Here is a 12,500-nt window from a genome sequence, read left to right on the forward strand (position 1 = left end):
AAAAAAAAGGAAAAAAAAAAGAATTAGTATTAGGAAACTTTTCCGAGCTAAAAGGGCACCACTGCGAGTCAGTGCAAATGTGCCTCATTAAAAAAGATAAGTATTAGGAAACTTTTCCGAGCTAAAAGGGCACCGCTGCGAGTCAGTGCAAATGTGCCTCATTAAAAAAGAATTAGTATTAGGAAACTTTTCCGAGCTAAAAGGGCACCATTGCGAGTCAGTGCAAATCTGCCTCATTCAAAAAGAAATAGTATTAGGAAACTTTTCCGAGCTAAAAGGGCACCATTGCGAGCCAGTGCAAATGTGCCTCATTAAAGTAAATTGACTATAGTTTGGGATGGATGCTGCATCTCTGTATCTCTGTATCTCAGTATCTCTCATTAACATAACAGGTTAAGTCAGGCGGACGCGAAATTTCTTTCAAGTACGCAACCCGCAACCCGGTTGTCGTTTGTTATATAGACTCGTATTTCTGGTTCTTGGGGCGTAATTACTGGTGGCGAAGCTTCGGCTAGCATGAATGTAACGTCCTTGATTGCGTATTGGAATACGCAGGCATCTCTTTCAAAGACTTTTTTTTTTTTTTTTTTTTTTTTTTGCAGACGAGATTTTTTTTTTTTTTTTTTTTTGGCAGACGATATATAATACTGGGGTGAAAACTGGTCTTGGGAGAAAGCTAGGTTGCAGCAGGATCAACAGTATTTTGCAAAAAAAAAAAAAATGGTTCCGATGAGCAAAACTGAAGCGAGTTGATAGGGGGATGGAGAGAGGGATTGCGGATTTAGGGAGAGGGGAGTGAAGAGGTAGGGGAAGGTAGGTGTAGGTAGGAAGGGGATCCTGGTAGTGGCTATCAATGAAGGAAGAGCCTCGCGTTGCGTAAAACTGCTAAAAGAGGTTATCGAAGGTGATATTTTTCACTTCAAACTTGGGTCAGTAGATTTAAAATTTATCTGAAATGTATGAAATATAATGTGAGAGTTTGCGTTGTATAAAGATATATTTAAAATATTGATAATCGCTAATGAGGCCCTATGCGTCAATAGGCGTAGGAGATGATGATGATAATGATATTCAATATAGATATGCTGAATATGAAACCTCATTTATTTATTATTTTCCATATTTATGTTCCTGACTTGTGAGGTTAATTTACTTTCCATTTATAATTAGTGAGTTTATTTATATCAAATATAGAAGTCTTGATTTTTATTAGCTTTTTTAAGCTTAATGAGGTTATTTCATCATCATCATCATCATCATCATTTCCTCCTACGCTTATTGACTATAAATATGATGAATGGCTCCACAAGGCATTAGAGGAGTTGGAAGACCCAGGCCTACATTGCTGAGGACTCTGGACCGTGAAGTAGGATATGGCAACTGGCAAAATCTAACCGAGGGCCCTTTTGCGTTAATAGGCGTAGAAGGAGATGATAATGATGATGACTCGGTGATAAAAATTCTCTCTCTCTCTCTCTCTCTCTCTCTCTCCTCTCTCTCTCTCTCTCTCTCCTCTCTCTCTCTCTCTCTCTCTCTAGGAGTCACTTTTAGCTTTCTATGGTAATATAATCACATGCTAATGACCCCTTCGTGTTGACACAGATTGCGTATTGGGAGTTCAGATCAAATAGAGGATTGGCGTTTTCTAATCTCGAGATCCCAGTCCAAGTATTTGGTTTACCAGATTAGGGACTAAGCTACAACCCTAGATGGAAAAGCAGGATGCTATAAGCCCAGTGACCCCAACAGGGAAAATAGCCGAGTGAGGACAACGGAGAAAAAAAGTAAAAAATAAAATATTTTAAGAACAGTAAAAACATTGAAATGAATATTTCTTATGTAAACTATAAAAACTTTAACAAAACAAGAGGAAGAGAAACTAGATAGATCAGTGTGCCCGAGTGTACCCTCAAGCAAGAGAACTCTAACCCTAGACAGTGGAAGACCATGGTACAGAGGCTCTGGCACTACCCAAGACTAATATTTTTGTTATTTTTAATAAGATATTGCAGGACAAATGTAACTAACATATGTCCACTTTAGCCCAAGCGGTTTCCTATTCAACGCTCATGGAAGTAGGCCTATAACAATTGAATTCGGTAATAACATCTGAAGTCGACCTTCAAAACTATTTGAATTCCCTTTTTAAGACTAAAATTATGTTGCCATTCTCTCTCTCTCTCTCTCTCTCTCTCTCGGTTTCCTATTCAACGCTCATGCAATTAGACCTATAACCATTGAATTCGGTAATAACATCTTAAGGCGACCTTCTAAACTATTTTAATTCCTTTTTGAAGACTAAGATTATGTTACCATTCTTTCTCTCTCTCTCTCTCTCCTCTCTCTCTCCTCTCTCTCTCTCTCTCTCTCTCTCTCCTATTCAACGCTCGTGCAAGTAGGCCTATAACTTTTGAATTCGGTAATAACATCTGAAGTCGACCTTCAAAACTATTTTAATTCCTTTTATTTGACTAAGATTATGTTGCTTATTCTCTCTCTCTCTCTCTTTCTCTCTCTCTCTCTCTCTCTCTCTCTCTCTCTCTCTCTCTCTCTCGGTTTCCTATTCAACGCTCATGCAATTAGACCTATAACCATTGAATTCGGCAATAACATCTTAAGTCGACCTTTCAAAACTATTTTAATTCCTTTTTTAAAGACTAAAATTATGTTGGTATTCTCTCTCTCTCTCTCTCTCTCTCTCTCTCTCTCTCTCTCTCTCTCTCTGTTTCCTATTCAACGCTCATGCAATTAGACCTATAACCATTGAATTCGGTAATAACATCTTAATGCGACCTTCAAAACTATTTTAATTCCTTTTTTAAAGACTAAAATTATGTTGGTATTCTCTCTCTCTCTCTCTCTCTCTCTCTCCCTCTCTCTCTCTCTCTCTCTCTCTCTCTCTCTCTCTCTCTTTCCTATTCAACACTTATGGAAGTATGCCCATAACTATTGAATTCGGTAATAACATCTTAAGTCGACCTTCTAAACTATTTTAATTCCTTTTTTAAAACTAAAATTATGTTGCCATTCTCTCTCTCTCTCTCTCTCTCTCTCTCTCTCTCTCTCTCTCTCTCTCTCTCTCTCTCTCTCTCTCTCTCTCTCTCTCTCCAGCGTCTTCTAATTATCATTTTTTCTCGGTCCGTGATAATCACAGGCGCGTTCTATTGGTCTCATACCATTAGGCGTCTCATCTTGTGCTTCAGTCACGCACTTCAATGTTCATGGCGACCTGATACCTTTTTTTTTATCCGTTCACATCCGGGTATAGATTGATCATTACTCGTTGTTGCATACTCGTTAGGCTTCGTTTGCCCCTCGGTACGTTTGTTAGCTTGTTAGTGAAAGCTCCGCTGTTTGCGTTCTTGTTAGCTGATGTATTTTAGAAGTGGTTCTCAGAGCTGTCTGTTACTGTTATTCTTTTTTTTTTTCTTTTTTTCTTTTTGTGATGATTCTGTTGGATGACTCATCTCTTTCTCTCTATTGTTCAGTGGTCACGAATACATTCAAAGGGATTTATTATTTTCTTTTTTTTCGAAAATGATAATTATTTACTATTTTTGTATATTTATTTTCTTTTTTTCGAAAATAATAATTATTTACCGGTTTTGTATATTTATTTTCTTTTTTTCGAAAATGATAAATATTTACCTTTTTTAATATGATTTATTATTTGTTTTTTTCCGAAAATGATAAATATGTAGGTTTTTTTATGATTTATCATTTTCTTTTTTTTCGAAAATGATAAATATTTACGGTTTTTTTTTTAATATGATTTATTATTTTCTTTTTTTAGAAAATAAATATTTGTTAAATATTTACGGTTTTTTTAATATGATTTATTGTTTTCTTTTTTTTTCGAAAATTATAAATATTTGCCTTTTTTAAATATTTATTATCTTTTTTTCGAAAATGATAAATAATTACCTTTTTTTAATGATTTATTTTCTTTTTATCATAAATATTTACCTTTTTTTAATAGGATTTATTATTTGTTTTTTTTTCGAAAATGATAAATATCTAGGTTTTTTTATTTACTTTTTTTCGAAAATGATAAATGTTTACCGTTTTTTTTAATATGATTTATTATTTTCTTTCTTTCGAAAATGATAAATATTTACCGTTTTTTTTTCTTTTTATATATGGTAGGGTATCACATGATGGCAAATTTAAATTACCGTTAGATATCTCTACCTCCGTAAATAAAATTAGTAAAGGGATTTATCCAGTGTCGATAAAATTGATTAAATTTATATTTAAAAGATCAAAGAAAACAAAATTAAAGTTAATTCATCAAGTCCAACAAGTATTTCAAGCACTGTCGTAGCCTATTGGTAACGTCCCTGCCTAGCATTCTGCTGTTCGAGAGTTCGAGACCCGCTCAAGCTCTGTAGTTTCTTAGGTCGGGAGCACACTAGCGACTCTGTGGCGCCACAAAGTCACAGCATCGTGTGGCGGGGATGTTGTCTCCCATAGTTTTCCATTGTTTTCAAGTTTTTATTATTATTATTATTACTATCCAAGCTACAACCCTAGTTGGAAAAGCAAGATGCTATAAGCCCAGGGGCTCCAACAGGGAAAAATAGCCCAGTGAGGAAAGGAAATAAGGAAATAAAAAGAGAACAAACTAGCGACTATGACAAGCGACTGTGGCTCTCTGTCGCTCATCCCCGCCACAGGCGTGGCATGGCTTTGAAAACAATGGAAACCTATGGGAGACCACATCCCCGCCACACTATGCTGTGGCTTTGTGGAGCCACAGAGTCGCTAGTGTGCTCCCGGCCTTATAGTTTGCACAACCTCACCATCCATCTGAGCTAGGGATTGGGAGAGCCTATAATTCTACCTGCTGAGTCATAAGAATCCATTGCCTGTCTCTCCCTGGTCCTAGCTTAGGTAGAGAGGGGGCTTGGACCTTGATCATATGTTTAAAACCAGTCTAAGACATTGTCCTATCTCTAGGGCATTGTCCTGCCCTTTGCCTCTTGCCTTTAGTTGATGATAATTGTTTTTCATTCATTATTTTATATTTTTTTATTTAAACGTTGTTACTGTTCATAGAATATTTTATTTTAATTGTTAATTAAACCTATTGTATTTTATTTCCTTTCCTCGCTGGACTATTTTCCCTGTTGGAGCCCTCGGGTTTATAGCATCCTGCTTTTCCAACTAGGGTTGTAGACTAGCAAATAATGATATTAATAATAATAATAATAATAATAATCACTAAATATCTATTTTCGCTTTCCCAAAAAAACTACTCTTTCGATTTTCCAAAGTTCCCAGGATTTCTCTGTGTATTTCCTCGTGACGTTACAGACCCATTTTTGCTTTTAAAAATGCAGCAATTTTCAGTAAAGTTTCCACCCCTTAGTGGTAGGCGTTGGCGTGTTGTTTCCCATGGTTTTTTTTTTTTTAAGCGTCATTTTGCATTAGTTTCGTGTTTCTCGTATTTTTTTTTTTATTTTTTTCAACAATACTTTCTAAATTTTTTTTTCTTTTTTATTCACCATATGTTAGTGTCTGGTTCTAACTTTACACTTCATTTTTCTCTTTTTTGTAAATGTATATGCGCCTTCCTTATCTTTCTGGTAATTATAAATATAAAGCATTTTTTATCCATCATAACCATTATTATAATAATTAATATTAATGTTCTTTTCCTCGTCTTTATATCCAACACGATTCACAAAACCTTTCATATTACATATACAAAACTAGGCCTAACCTTGCAATTATATTCATCATGATCATTATTATAATATTTAATATTAATGTTCTTATCCTCATCCTTATATCCAACACGATTCACGAAACATTTCATTTTACATATACAAAACTAGGCCTAACCTTGCAATTATATTCATCATGATCATTATTATAATAATTAATATTAATGTTCTTTTCCTGATCCTTATATCCAACACGATTCACAAAACCTTTCATTTTACATATACAAAACTAGGCCTAACCTTGCAATTATATTCATCATGATCATTATTATAATAATTAATATTAATGTTCTTTTCCTCATCTTTATATCCCACACGATTCACAAAACCTTTCATTTTACATATACAAAACTAGGCCTAACCTTGCAATTATATTCATCATGATCATTATTATAATAATTAATATTAATGTTCTTTTCCTCATCCTTATGTCCAACATGACTCAAAAAAAACCTTGCATGTTACATATACAAAACTATCCCTAACTTTACGATTATTTCAGGAATCAAAATTGGTTTGGCCCTGTCCGAGACCCACGCCTTCCAGAAATTCGGCTCCAGACTCTATTCCAGGCCCATGCCTGGATGCGAACACATCCCGCTGTGGACGGACGCTTACTGGGAGTGCCTAGCTCGCTTCTACACTTCCACCATCTACCATCCTGTGGGAACTTGTAAGATGGGTCCTTACTGGGATCCTGAAGCTGTGGTTGATCCTGAATTGAAGTGAGTTAATAATGGGGTGTTTTCTTTATATTTGTTTTCTGTGATTATTAAGAATAGGACATTATTAGGAGCAAAATTTGTGGTTGATTCTGGGTTTTTATCTGTATATGTGTTTTCTGGGATTAAAGAAAATGGGACCTCCTTACTAGGACCAGAAGCTGTTGCTAAATCTGGGTTTTTTTCTGTATATGTGTTTTCTGGGCTTAATGCAAATGGGGCCTCCCTACTGGGACCAGAAGCTGTTGCTAAATCTGGGTTTTTTCTGTATATGTGTTTTCTGGGCTTAATGCAATGGGGCCTCCCTACTGGGACCAGAAGCTGTTGCTAAATCTGGGTTTTTTCCCCGTAAATGTGTTTTCTGGGCTTAATGCAAATGGGGCCTCCTTACTGGGACAAGAAACTGTGGTTAAATCTGGGGGGTTTTCTGTGTATGTGTTTTCCTGGATTAATGCAAATGGGGCCTCCTTACTGGGACCAGAAGCTGTGGTTAAATCTGGGTTTTTATCTGTATATGTGTTTTCTGGGATTAATGAAAATGGAGCCTCCTTACTGGGACCAGAAGCTGTAGTTAAAAATGGGTTTTTTCCGTAAATGTGTTTTCTGGGATTAATGAAAATGGAGCCTCCTTACTGGGATCAGAAGCTGTAGTTAAATCTGGGTTTTTATCTGTATATGTGTTTTCTGGGTTTAATGCAAATGGGGCCTCCTTACTGGAACCAGAAGCTGTAGTTAAATATGGTTTTTTTTCCGTAAATGTGTTTTCTGGGATTAATGCAAATGGGGCCTCCTTACTGGGACCAGAAGCTGTAGTTAAATATGGTTTTTTTTTCCGTAAATGTGTTTTCTGGGATTAATGCAAATGGGGCCTCCCTACTGGGACCAGAAGCTGTTGCTAAATCTGGGTTTTTTTCCGTAAATGTGTTTTCCGGGATTAATGCAAATGGGGCCTCCTTACTGGGATCAGAAGCTGTAGTTAAATATGGGTTTTTTCCGTAAATGTGTTTTCTGGGATTAGTGTAAATGGGGCCTCCTTACTGGGACCAGAAGCTGTGGTTAAATCTGGGGATTTTTCTGTATATGTGTTTTCTGGGATTACTGAAAATGGGACATTATTGGTATTCTTATTTATAGCTTTGTTCATTTGTTCAAAAGTCTTTTTTTAGGGTTACAGTGCTGTGTGGTCTCCTAGGACTTTCCTGATAGAACAGGGTCATTAACAAAAGTCCTTGTAGACTACACAGAACCTCCTCAAAAAATAGGGGTTTCCTTCGTCAAAACTACTTTGATTGGGTACCTATGATTGACCAGGTCTCTTCACCATAAAAGAATCATTGAAACCAAATTTATATTGATTTCTTTATATTCTAAGTTTATTTAATACTTTTTTTATAAAGAATGCAGAATGTCATTAACCTTTACTTTAAAGAATGTCTTCTCCTTTAGAAGTTCAAACCACAGAAAATATGTTGAATAGGTTGACGTATGTCTTCATAGTTTATATGTGACAGATCTATTTTCAACGTTGTTTCTGATCTTAAGGTATTTTATATTTATTTTACTCATTACTTCTCATATATATTTTATTTATTTCCTTATATCCTTTCCTTGCTGAGCTATTTTCCCAGTTGGAACCTACGAGTTTTTAGTATCCTGCTTTTCCAATTAGGGTTGTAGCTTAGTTAATAATAATAATAATAATAATAATGATAATTATTATTATTATTATTATTATTATTATTATTATTATTATTATTATTATTATTATTATAGCTTTATTTCCTTTTGATAGTTTAATTAGTTGATTTTCATTGATGACATACCACATGTGGCATTACTTAGTAACTCCATGATGATGGAAAAAACAAGGTTATCAAAATTGTCAGTCATTAATATTAATTTCTTTATTTGCAGGGTGTATGGGGTATCAGGCCTTCGGGTAGCCGACGCGTCAATCATGCCAACATTGGTGTCAGGTAACACCAACGCTCCTGTCATCATGATTGGCGAAAGGGTGTCAGATCTTATCAAACAATACTGGCAAGGAAGATGATGATAGAAAGCTTGTAACTTCAGCAACGTTGATTTGCTTATTAGAATGACAGACAGAGTTTGTTGCTTAGTTTTTTAACTTTGCTGCATTATGTGCATAACTGAAAACTATATTATTAATGCAACACTTATACTAGTGGACCTCATTTTGGTCAAAAAATGATATCGGGTTATAGTATTACGAAAGGTAGCAGACGAAAAATTGGCATTAGTTTTTTGCATAAAATGAATGTCAAAGGCCCCCCTTTTTGTGTACAAAAAATATATATATAACATTATAAAAAAAACAGGTTTACAGTTTAAGAAAAACATGAGACCATTTCTGTGGATGTAAACCGTGATGATGAGAATAATGAGAAGAATGGCCAAATGTTCCTTTTGCTCAAATATTGTTATTCTTTATTACTCTTCTGTGGTATGCTTCGGAGGCCACACGTCTTGTGTCAACATGGGTCGCCAAGGACTGCTCAAAGATATGATATTAACCCTAAATGGTGGCCAAAGTGATAAGTGCTTGTTCGCCGCGTTTAGATGCAAGAAGGAACGAGACATTGATTTGAATGTCTGGATTGTGGTCCGCGCGACTGGCATCAGTTGATGTGCAATGCTTCATGTAAATATTGTTTTTGTGTTTTACTAAATATGTCTCTTTGTCGCAAGTGTAACAGTTTATTTCCCTCAGGAGGAAATTTTACTTGTCCAAGACGCTGGTCGCTTGGATTTCAAGTATAAAGATGGAACTTGCTTGGCGTTTCAGTCAACTTTTGTAACTGTGAGAAGCAAGGCTGGTGTTCCTCTGCAAAAGATTTTGGATGAATTGTCCCCTTTGTAAATAAAAACTACAGTATTTATAAGTGGTGAAAATTTAGAATGCTAAAAAAGGTATCAGTAATTCTGACTCTTGCATTTGGGAATTGCAATAATGAAATTTATTTCTGAAAGCGAATGGAAAAATCTTGGAGTGACAAATTTTTACCATAGTGACCCCATGGCTGTCTTGATGAATCTCAATAGATGAGCAAGTCAGTTTTATCTGCAATTTGGACTTATGCATTTGGGAATTGCAATAATGAAATTTATTTCTGAAAGCGAATGGAAAAATCTTGGAGTGACAGATTTTTACCATAGTGACCCCATGGCTGTCCTGATAGATCCTTATAATAGATTTTCATTGGCAAATCAGTCTACAAATTATATCACTTATTTTGTCATAAAAGAAATTGTAAGAAGTCTATTATAGATAAATTGTTACTCTCTTGGCAATATTAGAGACAATTGTATATACTTATTTATTTTTTATAATACAGGTTACAAAACATGCTGTAACTGTTCAATGAATAACTGTATATATCAACAGGCTTCAATAATATTTGAGGAAAATGTGATGTAATTGCCTATTGAATTATGAAATAATATTTTAAAAAAAAAAGTTACAGATATCTCAAACTGTCATGTGGTCTAAAGACAATCTTGAATTTTGAATTTTATTTAGTATTAAAAAAAGCTGTTGTATTTCCATGTCTTCAAATCTTTTTTTTTAATTTTATTTGAAAATGTGGAATGGAAAGTGACGTTTCAAAATTTAAAACCTCCTTAAGATCCAAGATTTTAAGTTAATTAATTATAAATTATATTATCTAAAATATGTTAACGTGTAATTCTGGTGGTTTGGTGTGAGTTGTTATCTTATTAGTGTTATTAATTATTGATTATCTAATATTTATGATTATTTTTTGTTTATGAAAAGTAATTGTTGATGCCCTGTTATGTGCCATGCATAGAATATTAAGAATAACCAAGCCTGTATATAGAATACTGTTTCCAATTTCCCTTTGACAGAGACAACAGGATGCTAAATGCCACAGTGCTTTGTCCTGTCACAAGAGGAATTATTTAAAATCCATTTTTTCCTGATATTTTATATATTTTCACTCATTGTCATTTCATGATCATGTTGTTAAACCAATCTGCCTTATAAATCATATAATTCCAGTTTTAATTTGAATTTAAACTCTAGATTTCATAGGTAGACATATCAGTCTAGATCAGGAGTGTCAAACTCAAATAATTTTGAGGGCCATCAAATATTTGGTAATTATTTATTGGGAAGACAGAAGTTAACACATTTTTTGCTGTTTTTTCTGGTTCACCACAAAACACATTTTTTGGCTGTTTTTTTCTGGTTTACCAAAATACATTTTTTTGACTCATATTAACAATTTAGTTACATTTTCCTCATTTATAATAATTATTGTGACTCGTTTTGAAAAATCTTGTCACTTCGCAGGCCACGTAAGACCATCTCGTGACCCATGAGTTCGACAGTCCTGGTCTAGACTATAGACCCACTCTGAGTTGGGTCTCTGATATCAGTAGAACCAAGTCCCTTGACTTTTTCTTTATAAGGAATTCCTTTGTACTTTAGTCCAAGACTGATATCAAGCAATTGGCCCTTGTAAATTGCAATTTTTTCAATCAACAGAGGCTATTCGCTATTGCAGATTTGGTGTAGGCATTAATGGGTAAGCCTTAAAAGTTCATCTTTAAGAAAGGCGAAGGTGCTTTTTCCAGTCAGGAATTATGCCGTTCAAACCATTTATATTTCCTCTATGTTTTACCTCAGTGAAAACTTACTATATAACCTTAATGTATTTTATTTTTTATTTTTTGCTGTTATCAGCAAAAGATTATACGTCTTTCCGGAAGGAATAGTTTGTGTATCGTCCATGACAAAAATATAAAAAGCTTATAAAAAATTTAACAGCATTTTTGTTGTAATGTTATGTCTGCTGTAATATAAATAGAATAAAAGGCTTATGTCATGTCTTTTCAACATTCTGTATTTTGTATACTGTAGTTTCTTTACAGTTAATTTGGCTTATGTAATTATCATTCATAGTGAATAACTGTCATTCATAGTGAAGCATCATTGTTATACAGAGCTATAGATATATTCTTCAATTTGCTTTTTACTCATTTTGAATTTATTTTTAATAAAATTGCCATACAACATGGGACTTTAGTTACCCCATTATCATTGTTTTATGGAAATATGTGTAAAATATATGTTGTAAATTAGATAATAACTGCATTACTGTATAGTTAACTGACTTTAAGGAAGTTCTTGTATCAAGTGTGCTGGCTTGTAAAATAATATTATATTTATGTTGATAATTAATTTACATTTATTTACCTTGATAATTTAGCGAAGCTGTGACTAGGATGTTATGTAAGGTCGAAGGAATAGAAAAAAGTATATATACAAAATGTGGACAAAAAGGTAAAAGAAATCAAAGAAATAGAAGAAAATTATGGAGGTGCCGATGTAAAGGCAAAGTTTGTTATTGTTTACTGAAACGTTTCGGCTCGGTTCACTAGTCACTACGTTGTCCTTGTGAATTAGTGATGTATGTATTTAGTTTGCTAATATATTTTAGCAATATTTAGTTCTTATAAGACATTATTTAGCCAAGAAGATCGTCAGGCCTACGGTTTGCAGTTGCAAGGTATGAATCTCTAGATTGTTTGGTTTACTTTGCTGTAGCCTAAAGAAAACAGCTTCCATTGACGTAGCTTATTGAATTTAGCCTAGTTTTTTGGTAGGCCTTTTATGTATATAGATGCACAGAAATCTTTTAAGATTATCTTTGGGTTATCTTTAATGTCCATTTGTAGATATGTTAGAAATAAGGTAAATTCTACAGTAGTCCTATCATGCAAGGAATAGATATGCGTAGTCTAGGCTAGGCCTAACATAATAGCTAATGTGACCTATGCTTTATTATTAGGTTAAAGGCGTCTGGTTTCAATTCTATTATCATCAGAATAGATGCTCACCAGAATTCTTCTAAGATTACCTTTGATGGCCATTTGTAGTATGTTAGAAACAAGGTAAATTCTAGTCCTACCATGCAAGGAACAGATATGCGTAGTCTAGGCTAGGCCTAGCATATAATAGCTTATGTGACCTATGCTTTATTATTAGGTTAAAGGCGAC

The 12,500-nt window shown here is 34.2% G+C and overlaps 2 protein-coding genes across 3 annotated transcripts in view; both read left to right on the forward strand.

The window, feature by feature from the left end:
* The window catches only part of LOC137634562 (glucose dehydrogenase [FAD, quinone]-like), a 98,240-nt gene extending 86,577 nt beyond the window's left edge, over positions 1-11,663 (forward strand). The window contains 2 exon segments of the mRNA XM_068367015.1: positions 6,232-6,454; positions 8,366-11,663. Of these exon segments, the coding sequence (XP_068223116.1) occupies positions 6,232-6,454; positions 8,366-8,504 (362 nt within the window). The 3' untranslated portion in view covers positions 8,505-11,663.
* A 199-nt stretch (positions 11,664-11,862) lies between these two features.
* LOC137634561 (uncharacterized) overlaps positions 11,863-12,500 on the forward strand; it is a 93,515-nt gene continuing 92,877 nt past the window's right edge. Inside the window, exon 1 of one of the 2 annotated variants that reach the window (XM_068367014.1) lies at positions 11,863-12,009. The gene's annotated coding sequence lies outside the window, so the exon portion shown is untranslated. The remainder of the gene's footprint in view (positions 12,010-12,500) is intronic. The other variant, XM_068367012.1, reaches the window with a different exon arrangement.

This window comes from Palaemon carinicauda, chromosome 44, assembly GCF_036898095.1.
Source record: "Palaemon carinicauda isolate YSFRI2023 chromosome 44, ASM3689809v2, whole genome shotgun sequence".
NCBI classification, from domain to species: Eukaryota; Metazoa; Arthropoda; class Malacostraca; order Decapoda; family Palaemonidae; genus Palaemon; species Palaemon carinicauda.